This window comes from Paramormyrops kingsleyae, chromosome 16 (assembly GCF_048594095.1).
Source record: "Paramormyrops kingsleyae isolate MSU_618 chromosome 16, PKINGS_0.4, whole genome shotgun sequence".
Classification (NCBI taxonomy): domain Eukaryota; kingdom Metazoa; phylum Chordata; class Actinopteri; order Osteoglossiformes; family Mormyridae; genus Paramormyrops; species Paramormyrops kingsleyae.
Genome location: NC_132812.1, coordinates 29,123,962 through 29,138,248, shown reverse-complemented (window position 1 = coordinate 29,138,248; position 14,287 = coordinate 29,123,962). Strand labels below are relative to the sequence as shown.

At 40.3% G+C, this 14,287-nt stretch overlaps 1 protein-coding gene across 4 annotated transcripts in view; it reads right to left on the bottom strand.

The window, feature by feature from the left end:
* Positions 1-14,287, bottom strand: part of LOC111852786 (dachshund homolog 1-like) — an 80,785-nt gene that overhangs the window by 27,417 nt on the left and 39,081 nt on the right. For 3 of the 4 annotated variants that reach the window (XM_023829033.2, XM_023829031.2, XM_023829032.2), the window contains exon 3: positions 10,724-10,870. The exons of the other annotated variant lie outside the window; for it this stretch is intronic. In XM_023829033.2, the coding sequence (XP_023684801.1) occupies positions 10,724-10,870 (147 nt within the window). The remainder of the gene's footprint in view (positions 1-10,723; positions 10,871-14,287) is intronic. 4 annotated transcript variants of the gene reach the window in all.

Sequence of the window (14,287 nt, the reverse complement as noted above, 5' to 3'; positions counted from 1 at the left end):
AATATAATCCCAATATGGGTGCACTCTACAAAAAAATAATTTAAATTCTGATTACGAATTTTCAGGTCTTGGTCTTGTTTTGGTCTTGATTAAAAGCCTTGATTCTTGTCTTGGTCTTGGTTGGGACAGGTCTTGATCTTGACTTGGTCTTTGGTTGGATGAGTCTTGATCTTGTCTTGATCGCAAAACAGATGGTCTTGAACACATCACTTGAATCCCCACACCACCCTAACAGCAACTAACATTCATGATGGGTGCTCTTATCCCCTTTTCTTTATAATTTGGATTATGTCAATGGAGTTGGACTCTTACTAAATGTTTTAAGGCTAACTGACTTGATGAGGTTGTTGTTGTTAATTTTTTTTGTTGCTAGTTTTGTGATAAGTGGACTGAATCCATTGTGATATTTTTGTTACATTATTTTATTTGCACATAACAATCCAAGAATAACCTGCCAATGGTGTCAGAAATGTGTAGCTCGCTCGTTTATGCTGCTGAAGCAAGACTTACTAAATCCATCTTGCACTAGTCGCCAAAAAATAGCTGAAACATATTATGCAGACACTAAACAGCCAGGAATACTGTAGTTCCAAATGGTAAATAATTATTTATTCTAGCATATGAATGTATATTTATTAGGAGAGTTTTCTGAACAGCAAAAGCTCGTAAAGAAAGAATCATTATAAAATACACTTATATGCAAGTGTCGTGAAACAAAGCTCTAAATTTATAGACCAGAATAACATTCATTATGTTGCATATTGCAATTTTAAATTAACACTAACAACCACACAAACAAAACTAAACAAACAAACAAATACATTAATGCCTTACTATTGTTGTTCTCCTGAAGAGGCAGCACTGGAACTGTATTTTTTATATAACAAAGTAGTAAGTTCTAAAAGTCCTTTTGTCACTGAGAGTAACAATCAAGGAGAGTACATCCTTTCAGAAAACTCATACATTATCAACACATCCCATCCACCTTCCAACGACTAATCCTGGTCAGAGTCACCAGCAGTAAGTCCCAGATGGCACAGGCCACAAGGCAGGGGTCCAGCCTGGATACCGACACACAGGGCAGGAACGCCAGAGGACAGGGAGAGGACGTGCAAAGTGCCCAAACAGCAGAGCGCTTCAAACCCCCAATTTGGGAGGGGGGAGACAACAGTGCTCATCCACTAGGCTACCCCAGAAACACAGCCATACCTAAAAAAATGTTTCAGAAAATGTATATAATTCACATACTGATCCGCTAATTTATTATCACAACATGTATGCTATAATTTTACAATACTGTGTTTTTCCAGGATATTCTACTTGTACTGTGTACTTTAAAAAAAAATCTGCACAATGTTTGCTTGTCTTTACTATTTTTGCTCTCTTTGCACTATATGTATGATTCTCTGTGCTCACCACTCTGTATTCACCACTGTTTGCCCCAGAATTCCCCCTAAACACCGCTTGGAGTCCCCTACACCACTCATGGAACTAAACTCTTGATGGTTTGTACTGTGCGGTTCTCCAATAGTAGAATGAGCTACGGATCCACAGTCGGTCATCAGACTCCGGCTTCACCTTCAAGACCTCTACTTGTCTGATTCCTCATTACGTCCCCTGGATGTTCTTATGTGGCACTTCTGGTCCTTGAATAGTCTTACATGTTACGTTCTTGCTTTGTTAAACGCTGTTGTGTAGCTCCTGCCCCAGTTCTGCTTACACTTGTACCTGGACATTCCTTGGATGCTCAGCCTGGCTCCACTTATCCCTAGTTCCCTCCTTGACACCTTTGTGCTGAATGTTTGTAATGTATTCCTGTATTATCAACCTCACTTGCATGTTGCTTCGTACAAATGTCTGTTAAATACAGCATGTAAAATGTAAGTCTAATTGGATCATCTTAGTTCATCTTAATAATTTTACAGCATGCAAAAATGCAATTTAAATTATTTATGCAAATATAAAACAATGTGAGTAGGACTACCTGCAAGTCCTGAAATAATATCAACACAACTATCACAGGGATCTGGGTGATTACGCTCATTTTTCTCTTTTCTGCTAAGGGTATAGAGAGGTTTGAGACCTCTTTGGAACCACACTTTTATTGCCCTCAATATAAAGATTCTTCTATGCCCTGTTTCCTGTGCTTCAATAGTGAATGTCACCCCAGGACCTCAACTTATGTCTGACTTCACAGCAAATACAATTTTTCTCTATCAGACCACACTGGTTCTGTTTAATTCATGTCGGTCTTCCACAAATTTTCTCAATCGCTTCTGCAGATAAATCAAAGACTTTCACCAGCTGAGGCCAAACAATCACCAGTTAATCAAGTGTGTGATTTAGCCTCGTGATACTCTGGAGCACGGTGTGATGAGTTGGTGAGAAGATTTTCTGTATAAGTATATTATTATTCATTATTATATTTTAAACTCCACCACAGGTTGGGGTTACAGTCACATTTCGGTTCCCCTATTCAGTGCTGATTATCAATGAAAACCAACTAAAAACTCCTGGTGTAGATATATATAAAGTTTGTTCTCTTCCGACAAATTGCTCTTACACAGTTAGCAAACACCAGACCCTCTGACCTCTCACAACACAGCTAATAACAGAACAGCTGTTTTTATATTCCTGCCTGTTAACACCAATAAGGTACGTGACTCTCCTAGACACCGTATATCATCTCTTTCCCTTTCACTGCATTGTCAGTCAGCGATCAGCGCCTGTCCTTTGCTGGCTCTGAATGCCCCCACTTACCTGCTGGTTTTCGGCTACACAAACTCCCTAACATGTATATCTACCCAGCATGCTGCCATTTCATATGACAATTCAAACCAATGATTTTAATTGAAAATGGTTAGAAAGACTTCAGCACTGTCCCCCATTCATTTCAACATAAAACCTCGGATGTTAAGCTCCATATGAATAGATACATGCCCATATATCTCTTCTCTCCTCTGTTTTTCAGCCTCTCCTATCCTTATCAGAAATTGTAATTAACAAACCCTTTATCCTTAGTACCTGACGCATACCACAGAGTTCAAAAACTGCAGTCGAAACTGGTTGATTAAGATCCAATTTAAGTTCCAAGATTGTTTTCTAAAAAAGGAACTGGGCTGTAATAAAAGAACTGAAATGTTTTCTTATTGAGAAGACACAGAAACATATGGTCGATTATATTCCCAAGTGTAACAAGGCGCTGACTGACACAAGGCTACAGTGAACATTTGAGAACTTATTAACGCATCAACTGCCAACATACTTGAACGTAATTAAATGATTAACTTTCAGCTGACGGTATGGTGCGTCACTCCACTGACCTTCAGCAGGTGTAACTGGCTGCAGAACTTGATATTTATTTCAGCTGGTTTCAGATGAAACCTGGTGATATTTGATACTCGGTGTCTGTTGCAAGGAAAGGACATTACTAGCAGTTCTTTCCATCAAGGGCCGATATATCCAGGAGGAATCAATAAAACTCACACAGGGTTTGTCAAAAGACAGATGAGTAAATTGTATTTGTGTGATACTTAGCAGAGAATCGCTTTCAGTCAATGCCAGTCGGCATCTTTTCCAGCAGACTTATGAGCGAAGAACCATTTCAGCTGCCTCTTTACACCTTCCGCAAATCATACCCTCCCTGCCACATTAATTCATGGTAAGGAATGCAATACATTAGCATGTTCCACTTGGGATAGAAAACAAAATTTATGCATCACCGTTATTAATTTAAATTTATTTATCAGATGCTTTTATCCAAATAAATGAGCAACTGAGACAGAAGGGTCAGTTAGTTCCCGAAACAACGGGGATTACGGGCCCAATGATGAAAGCACTCTGCCCACCGTGGGATTTGAAACAGCCAACTTCCAATTATCGGCAGAGAGTCCAGAGATAACCAATCAAATTATAGAGGAGGTGGGTCCAAGCTACTAGCGGAGGCGGGACCAACCTATCAGATGTCTTGGTCCCATTATCAGTAGAGAGTCCTAAACCACAGAGCTACACACCACCCCATAGAAGTGACCTGGCCTTCTCCAAGCTTGAATCTGGGTCCTTTGCAACAACAGCATGATCTCCAGCTCGTGGGAGTTTTACTTACAAAAAAATAAGGGGGGATCATCCCCCTCAATAATAACATATATACTGTAATGCCTGGTTTACAATTAGATTAGATATATAATTAGATATATCTCATTACATATTTCACAGTGGTTTTCTTACAGATAATATTTGGTGAACCCAGACCCTCCTTTAAAATGGTTTATTCTCAAATCTAACGCTCACTTCCAGACCTGCGAGTAAAGAGACACCAAAGAGAGTGGTGAAGCACGGTACGGCTTAGCAGTGAAGCACGGTACGGCTTAGCTGCTAAAGCGGTGAAGCGCGGTACGGCTTAGCAGTGAAGCACGGTACGGCTTAGCTGCTAAAGCGGTGAAGTGCGGTACGGCTTAGTTGCTAAAGCGGTGAAGCGCGGTACGGCTTAGCTGCTAAAGCGGTGAAGCGCGGTACGGCTTAGCAGTGAAGCACGGTACGGCTTAGCTGCTAAAGCGGTGAAGCGCGGTACGGCTTAGCAGTGAAGCGCGGTATGGCTTAGCTGCTAAAGTGGTGAAGCGCGGTACGGCTTAGCTGCTAAAGCGGTGAAGTGCGGTACGGCTTAGCATTGAAGCACGGTACGGCTTAGCTCCTAAAGCGGTGAAGCACGGTACAGCTTAGCATGTAAACTTAACTCACTGAGGACCTTGTTTCATAACCAACAGTTAATAAATGTGAAATGGTGGACTTTAATCGTCTCATGTTGATTAAGTTTCATAAAATCTTATTTGTCACTATTTTATGCAGGATGTGTTTGTGAGAGAGACATTGTGCAGGATAGTGACAGGGGCATTATAGTGCACCCTGAGGTGAAGTCATTTTTCCACAATGAATGGCCTGACATTCGTGGCGGAATCTCGCAAATTGTGCACAATTTTAATAATTCCCGCAAATTCAGCGTACAATATGCGGCACTTAACACACTTAAACTACCATATTAGTAAGATAATGGAAAGATAAATTTCACTTTATATATTGTAACTATAACAGCAATAGTTTACAAAAACAAAATATACGGCGCGACTACAGAATCGCCTTATAAGGCGATGTAATGTCACACCTCTGACCCCGATATACCCGCCCCCCCAAATGTTAATATGTAACCTATGCCCTTGTTTGCAACCATAACTGAAACCGGTCAGTAGCGATAAATCTCTCACGGGTGACCTCCGACCCCTAGGTCGGCAAAATGTTGCGAGGTTGCGAGTCTGGCACTATTATTTTGGGGGTGTGGGCTGGAACGTTTGGGAACACATAACCTGACTTATACAGTAGCTACAATAAATGCATTGTTTCTCAGTGTATCAGTTACTACATTTTAAAAATAGATTATTATTTGCAACGACATACAAAATATAATACATTTCACTTGTACATCCCTGCAGACAAAACCATCTACTAAACAAAAGTAAATGTAAATTTCACTTTAATACTATGAATGCAGATTCAGAATAAAAACTATCTATTTGTTATTACTTACTCATAATAAAACAAGACCATAATTGTGATTAAAATGATTGCAGTTAAGATTTCACTTCACAATTCATAATGCTTGAAATGCTGAAAAGCATGCATCCAGACGAATATTAAGCTTGACAGATTACCATTAAAGCTTAACAATGGCACTGTGTTTGTTAAACAACAGCACATTCTCAAACATGTATAACTTTTTTGCTGATTCTCAACTGCTGATGCAGCTGGAATTTGAATCAGCCGTGTAACGCACACGGTCTAATGGAAAGATCAGTAAATCACCTTTAAAGTTCTGTTCAAACGGGTAAAGCACTATTATCTATCTGCTGTGGATGCCAACCAAGTGTTAGAAATATTTCGGAATAAAGTCCAAATGTAATAACAGATTCAGGTATTACTGAAAATGTTGTTCCCTGGGGCGATGGATTTAACAAATCTAGCAGCGATAAATAACAAGACTTCTATTTTGTCTTCTGCCAAAAGGGAACCATATGTAAACAAAACATGGGGCACACAGAAGGGCTATACTGGGGTGCAAGTTTGGGCAACAGCATTTGGGCACTTTTCTAGGGAGTTAAAACAACTCAATCGAGTGTGATTAGTAAAAAGGCACAAGCAAAGGTCCTGAAAGACCTTTATACTCAGCTGGTTGGCGAAACAAAATCTTGGTCTGGATTTTTACTTTCTGCACCTGAACAATCCACCTCCACACTCAGGCAGAGTGAATTAAAGTGCTTGTCATCTGACTCTCTTATATCCATCATCACAATGACTCAGCTTCCAAAGAACTCTGTCGTTCCAGATATTTTTAACACAACATTAGCCATCTTACTCCAGGTAATGAGAGTAGCGCCGGTATTCAAACATTCAGTAAACGAACGAGGCCAATCAGGCCGCTACAGAAGATGTGACACAGTGTCTACGGCGCTTTCGCGATAAGCAGCTGAGTAGTTCAGATGTGGTCCATACACAGTGGTGCCCAGCCCCATCGCTAACGAGAGCCAGATTCTGGCTACATTTGCCCTTCTACAGAGCAGAATTTATTATTAGAAAGGACATAAACAGACTAATTAAATCACAGTAGCCAGCCTGAGATGGCAGCTGGGGCAGTCTGCAGATCCCTGGTGAAGAGCAAGAGACGCTGTTCACACGTTCAGCCTTTCCTGCAGCTTTTGTGATGAGATCCAGTACAAGTACAAAATATGGACTTAACATTACAGCAGGAGATGCAATGGATAATGCATGTGTGTAGATACATTTATACAATACATGGGGTATATAAGAATATACGAGAAATGGGCAGGATGAAAACAGAGAATAAAACACACAATGCATGGAGCTCTTCTGTTCCAGGGGATCTCGCTTTCCTGACGTTTGACTAGATGTTTCTTATAGTCCAAACTGAGATACTGAAGACTGAAGAGGCAGTAGTGTATTGATCAAAATAGAAAAACAAAGAAAAAGTATTCCCTGGAGAGGAATATTACCTGAAGAGTTGGCAGCTACAAATATAAATTATAAATGTTACATATATATATATGCCGGTATATATATATATATACACGCAAGCATGCAGAGTGCTTATGCATCAAAATTGACCTTTTAACAGTTAAATACACAGGAAATGCTTCTGCCATCTTGTTACAAGCACAGTGCAGAATTATATGTGAATCTGATACAATCCAATTTTTCCTCCAGCATCTCATTTACAGAATCTCTCCTCTGACCTTCACCCCTCTGTCTTCAAACAGGGCACCGCCATAACCCATAGCTTTACAGTAAATATTTTTGGAAACAGGTTAAAAATGATAAAACAAATAAGATTAATATTAATGAGATGCTCTGATAAAGGTGAGCAATTTTGTCCTTGCTAATGGCCATGGCCCTTGAGCAGAGTGTTCTGTCTAGAATATGCATAGAGACATCATGCTCGATAGATACCCCATTCTCCAGGGTTCCAATCACCTCTTCCACTCTTTTTAATTAACAGTGCGTTACGTTATAAAGATGCTTCTCACTGTGACAGACTGTCCTCTTTTGAGACCATGTGATGTTCTCTTAAATTTCACACACTCATGGCCTTTGAGGGCAGAATGTTTGTTCGTTTAACTTGTTCCATGTTACTTTTATAATTGATAATTATGGGCTGAATTGGGCTAAAGAAAAGGATAATGTGTTGAATATTTAACATCAGAGAAACATCGCTGTGTGCAGTTTACATTAACTTGCAGCAATTACTGTCAAGATATTAAAATTTCAGAGGGTTAATCCATTGGTAGTAATATAAAAACTTGTTCTCTTATCTGAATGCTTAACAAGACTAAAGCTGTAATGAAATGGCAATAAAAAATGCGGTGTCACTGAAATCCAAGCCAACAGTCAGAATGACTTTTCCCCGGGAATTTTATGATTCGATACTTTATCACAACCTTTCTGAGGTACAAAGGATCTGTTCTTTTAATACATCAAACAAGCCAGCTATCATAATATGTGGGACACTACAGTGAAAAGCAGTATGATGAAACAACAAGGGGAAGAGAAACAGGCCACAATGACACACGCTGCTTTATGTAACTCCGACTGGTCCGCTACTCATGTGTGTGCTGGAGATAAACAAGAAATTGGACAGACATCCTGCAATCAATATCAGCCATAAGTGCCCGACATCATTTTTCTTGGCTCCTATTCCCACCAATCGTAACATTAATTCAAATCATAAATCTGGAATGAGCGGCTGCCCGATCTAATGATTTATTTTGCACATTTCTGCGGGGATAAGATTTGTCAGCATGTGCCGACAGGTCACCTTCAGATGACACCGGGAGATTGTTCATCACTGCACACACGGCCATCTTAATGGCGCAGGTAAATGTTAAAGGAAAGGAAGCCAATTCTTGGTAGATGGGATAACAGGGTTACTGTCACATATTTAACCAAAATCTCAGCACTACGTTTTGCTTCTTAAGAGGCTGCTTCCCACTCTTATTATTCACATCATTCAGTAGAGGCTTGGTGCTCAAGGTTAAAATGTAAATTGAAACACTAGGGCCAGTTCCCTATGACGCTCGCTGTCACGGCCCTGTTAATATTACTCACACTCTGGTTTGTTTTAGTGACTTTATAACATATTTAGTTTTTTTAAAGGTTAACCTTTATCTGCATCCGCCTCCTTAATGGATTCAGCTCGAAATGCAACCTGCCTTCAATGCCAATGAATTCAAGCCTTTACAGTAAGTCTACTGTTTCAATTAAAATACATTCAGAAATCCATTCAACCATCCCACTGAAAGCAAGCCACGGATAAATCTTTCTGATAATCGATTTACGTGAAGATGCATTTTTCTTTACCACTTGTATTAAATGCAATGCCTGTAACATATTGAGCTGCACAACATTTCATCCTTGAACTTCAGCAGTCACGTCAAAGAAAATCGATAACAAGAGGCAACGGTATTCCATTAATTGTGCATTACCAAAATAGCAAAAGATTCCTCCACCTATAATTTCCATTCATCATCTTCTAAACGTGCACCTTGGACAGGATGCCAGGCCACTGGAGAGATGTGTGCACAATCATTGTCACACGCTATGGGCAATGGAGAGACAGCGATTAGCCTACTGTGTGTCATTAGAAATGGGAAGGAAATACCCAGAGAAAACCTGCACAAAACTGGGAAAACATGCTAAATGTGATGAAGATTTTTAGTGTTTACGGCAGCCTCTCACATGGTATCTCGCAGTGATCGTGTAGTGATCTTTGTGTCTCACGTTCTTGTATCTTTTCACTTTGTTCCACTAGCATGCACTCTTTGCACACTTGTGGAGCAAAGTGAAAGGGGACCAAAAAAATTTTTACTCAGTTTTTACGGATAGCGGGGGGTCCCGCACCCCTGACCACCGTCATGAGGAAGGATGGACTATTTAGCAGAGGAAGTTGTCTGAGACATTCTGCGGCTGAGGAACTAGACAAAGCATCAAGGGAAGCCAAGTGTTGAAGTAGGTGAAAGATAAAAAGTGCAGGACTTCATAAGAGCTACGTGAATACTAAAGGTCAAGCCACCTTCTGTTTTTAGAAATGTGTGCATGTTGAAGGTCACATGACTTGTGGTTTTGTGCTATAAAAGAAGCTACTGTAGGGTTGGAGGAGGAAGGTGGAGCTGTACAAACACTATACTGAAGCATGTTGTTGTGTGACACTCTGTAGAGTAAAGAATTTCAACTAAGTTGGCCTGTATTTTTTATTGGATCTGATCAAAACGTTGCCCCATCAAAACTCCACTGACACACATACTGTATAGAGCAGAGGCAAGATTCAGACTCCTAACCCAAGAGATGGGTGGTAACACACTGAGGTATCTTGCTGCCCTTGAGATAAACTAAAGATGATTTTACTGCATGTGGCCATAGAGAGAATAGAATATAATAATGATACTTTATTCATCTATGTAGGGAAACAGTTCTTTGCCTGTCCAGTCTGCTGTGGATGTGAGCTATGGACCTTGGTCAGGGGTCCAATGGTCACAGTGCAGGGTCACCCAGTGTCCAGCACCCCTGGAGCGGTTGGGGCTATGGGCCTTGCTCAGGGGTCCAATGGTGGCCCATTTGGTGAAGCAAATCCTCACAGCCATGTGCTCTTTCAAGTAAGTAGCACTGGGCGTACCAGCGTGGATGACCTGTGCAAGTTCCTGAAAATGGCCTGCTGCATGTCGCAGATGCATATGACCCGGAGTAGCCCATGCCTCCCCGCCTATTTTCCCCAAGTGTACCACTCCCCCTCCGGGTGCTGTCGTTGTCGTTTCCCCGTTCTACAGCTTTTATTGTAAACTTCCTACCAGCGTATATATGTGCTTTAATTAACCTTCTGCGTGCCACTTTGCGTCTAAGTATCTCCCTACCATGTGTTAAGGTGCTAGTGAAATGTGTGACCCCCCCCCCCCCATATTGCACCTGGTTTGAAATGGCAGATCAAGATTCACGCTTGGTGGTTCTGTTATGCTCTTTTAAGGATGTCTAATAAAAAGCTTTCATTGAGCTGATTTTGTTGGCTATCTTGCTATGTCTTCACTACTCAAACACCACAAGACCAGACATCCTTCCTGCACCAGGTCTGTCAAGCCCATTTCTACAGTAAGGAAGACAGTGAAGAACTCACCAACACTGGAGCTAAGGTCTCCATTCTCTGAGTCGGCACCATGGTATTTACCGCCACTCTGGTAGCTGCTCATGATCTCCAGCTTGATCTTCTTTACTTTCATGGCTTCAGAGATCACCGCACTGGTGGCAGCTGAAGCTGTGAGACCTGTTTGACCCCAAGGACATGCCAATGCGTCACAAAATTATATGGGTCTTTAAAAAGATACACATTTCATTTTGGTACTTCAGCTGCTATTTATTTGGACCAATAAAAAGACGCAAATAACAGTGTCTCAGAATAATAATAAGAAAAATTTATGCAATGAGGCTTTTGTAAGTTCTCAGTGTTTCTGCTCATCTTGGTGGGAGATATGGACTTGGGCAGTGGTAGGCACAGCTAACCGAAAAGTTAGCTTCGATATCCGCTAATCCTCTAACTACAAAGTTTAATCCGATATTGCTAAACTGATACACCAATAAAAAATGTAGCGGAAGCTAACAATAAACGCTAACCGCTAACCTCGCAAGATACAAGCCTTTTCACCTGAAAAGCCCTACTTCACAAGTGGCCAATGCTGACATTCTGCCCTCAGTGAAGCCGCTTGGGGACAACAAAGATGGCGCCATTTATCCAGAACTATCACTGTATTGCTCTACAGCTCAGTCAATCAAAACCCAGAAAATACAGCCAGGGGGCCGTATCACAAAGCAGGATGTCATGCTTAGCCGGATAGTTTGTCGGAGTTAAGGTAGTTTGGGATAAATGTACAGTAAGTGAATGATGATAAAGTCCATTTAAACTACGGTACCTTGAATCCAACAAACTATCTGGCCAAGCAAGAAATCAGTTCAGGGTGCCCCAGTTTAAATGGACTTTATCATAAATCACTTACATTTAGTCCAGACTACCTTAACTCTGAAGTTATCGATCAATCATATCTTATGTTCATATGTAGTCAGCCAACAGCATTACCAGGTAGACTGTTGCAGACACGCTCACAACAGACAGGAACAAATATGTATGATGTCAGGGTTCGCAAATGTTTTTGACTGTTAAAGTTTACTCACTTTACCTGTGAAAAATTTAGCGGAAGCTAATTGGTCCACTAACAGTTTTCAAAGTCAGTGGAAACGTTAATCCGCTAACGAAAAATGTTAGCTTGGGAATTTAGCAGTTGGTGGGTTAGCGGAACCCTGCCCACCACTGGATTTGGGATTCAAATTCCCAACCGTAGAAGTGTGAAGCCACCTTCTCATCCTCCTGAGAGGTATGACAGTCGACTTACAGCAGCATAAATCAATGATATAGCAAAAGATAAAATTAAACATTAAATACTGGGGGGGGGGGGGGTGTGCAAGCTGGAACTGCTGGTGTAATGTCACAACTGAAACTGAGAAACGGCTTTATATTCAGTTGTGATGTGAGGGAAATGACACATAAATGGAGATACTTTCATTACTGTGGTCATTTTATAAGGGTAATCCAACATCTAATTTGAGATTCCTAATATAGCATGGGTACTGTTCCTGTCAACATACCTAGGAAACATTATTGTGACGTATGTTTCTGATGTGAAGGTCATTTTTTATTGGGTTGCTCAGTAATTCATCATTCTAAGAATCATTCCAACGATTTTCAGTCATAGATTTTACACAGGTCTTATAAGCACTCTGCACCTTTACACCCTTGCCATTACGATTGCCCACATTTTCCATTCTTTTTTTAGCACTTCATAAATATTTAAAAAAGATTGAATAGATGTACTTTATTCCCTTCAAATTTCCTTAATTTTCGTCTGACGGGTTCAGTAAGAAACCGCAAGTTCAGCCTTGCTTGAGCAGCCTGATTTATTAATCTACTTGTTCTTTTCAGGAGAATGTGGCAAAAATTACTGCCTGAAAACCCTCGGAGCAGATGTCATATTAAATAAATATGAGAGATCTATTATTATGCAGGAAGTTGTGTGGGAATGACTTGTCTTTGCTATGCCTTTCTGTGCTGTTACTGTACATTGTTCTGTATTAATTATCATGCATGCTGCCCCAGATGTACATGGTGTCAACACCCTTTTAACAAATCCAGAACACATGTGAGCTCTTCCGTAGTCAGTGTGGATAAAACTTCATTCTGGTTACCTACACCTTAGTAAATAAAGCCAAACCCGATGGCTGTGATGAATGTTTTACAGTACATCCTGTATGGCGGCAGTGGAACCTTCATTTACCAAACGAGAAGGAAAGGAAAGAAACCACATCCCAGTGAGAGGAGAAACCTGGCAGGACACAGCGTCGAGCGAGATTACGTACTGCGACTGAATTCTCCAGACAGATACCACAGTTAATATACACATATACCTATATATTAAATTACTCTTTCAGGCAGAGTGGTGATTATTTTAATTGTAAGAAAAGTAATGTACCATTAAACAAATGATCTAACACCTAAGTTATCTAGTCCATGTTAGATCAAGAATGAAGGCCCAGAATTTGTTAAGTACATTTTAATATTTAAACCCAATATACTGTGGGTACTGATAGATAATTAAATAGCTACAAATAAACTACGGAAATCCCTCAATACAGAAATTACTTTTCATAACCTTTTCACGTTTTTCAAATTTTGTGATGTTGAAGCCTTATGCAAAAATTGTTAAAAATTTTTTATGTAATAAATCTACACTCAATACTCCATAATGACAAAGCAAAAACAGCATTTTCGATGTTTTTGCAAATTTATTAAAAATAAAAAACTGAAACATGACAACGAATTAGGTTTTCAGGTCTGTGACTCAGTACTTATTTGAAGCGTCTTCAGCAGTTATTGCAGCCTTGAGTCGTCTTGGGTATGATGTGAGAAGCTTTGCACAGATTTGGAGATTTTCTCTGCAGATCTTTTCCAGCTCTGTCATCCGGGATGGGGACTGTCAGTGGACAGCTGTTTCATGTCTCTTTGTAAATGTTTGGTTAATTAAGTTCAGCTCCAGGCTTTGGCTGAGCTACACTAGAACATTCTACACCTTCAACCAGCACCTTTTTGGTCAATTTGTATGAATGTTATGTGTGTATGTATGTATGTATGCATGTGTATGACCAAAAAAAAAACATTTATTCATTCATGTCCATTCAGAATTAAGGGATCAGTTGTGACACACCACAGCACACAGTGCACAACAACCAAATGTGTCCCATATGTGACATAGCAGGGGGCAGCTAATTCAGCGCCCGGGGAGCAGTGCTTGGGGGCGGTACCTTGCTCAGGGTACCTCAGTGGTGCCTTGCTGGTCGGGGATTCGAACCAGCAATCTTTCAATTCCAAGTGTGTTCCCTAACCATTAAGCCACCACTGCCCACAACTGAGTTAATCATAGGTGGAATCCAAAAAAAAAAAAAAAGTTTTGAAACATTTCAGAAATGATTAATAGAAATGGGATGCATCATAGAAAAGGGTCTGGATACTTATTTCAATGTGATCTTTCAGTTATTTTTAATACATTTGCAAACATTTCTAAAATTCTGTTTTTGACTTGCCATTATGTGGTATTGAATTTAGACTGATCAGGGGAAAAAATGAAATAAAACGATT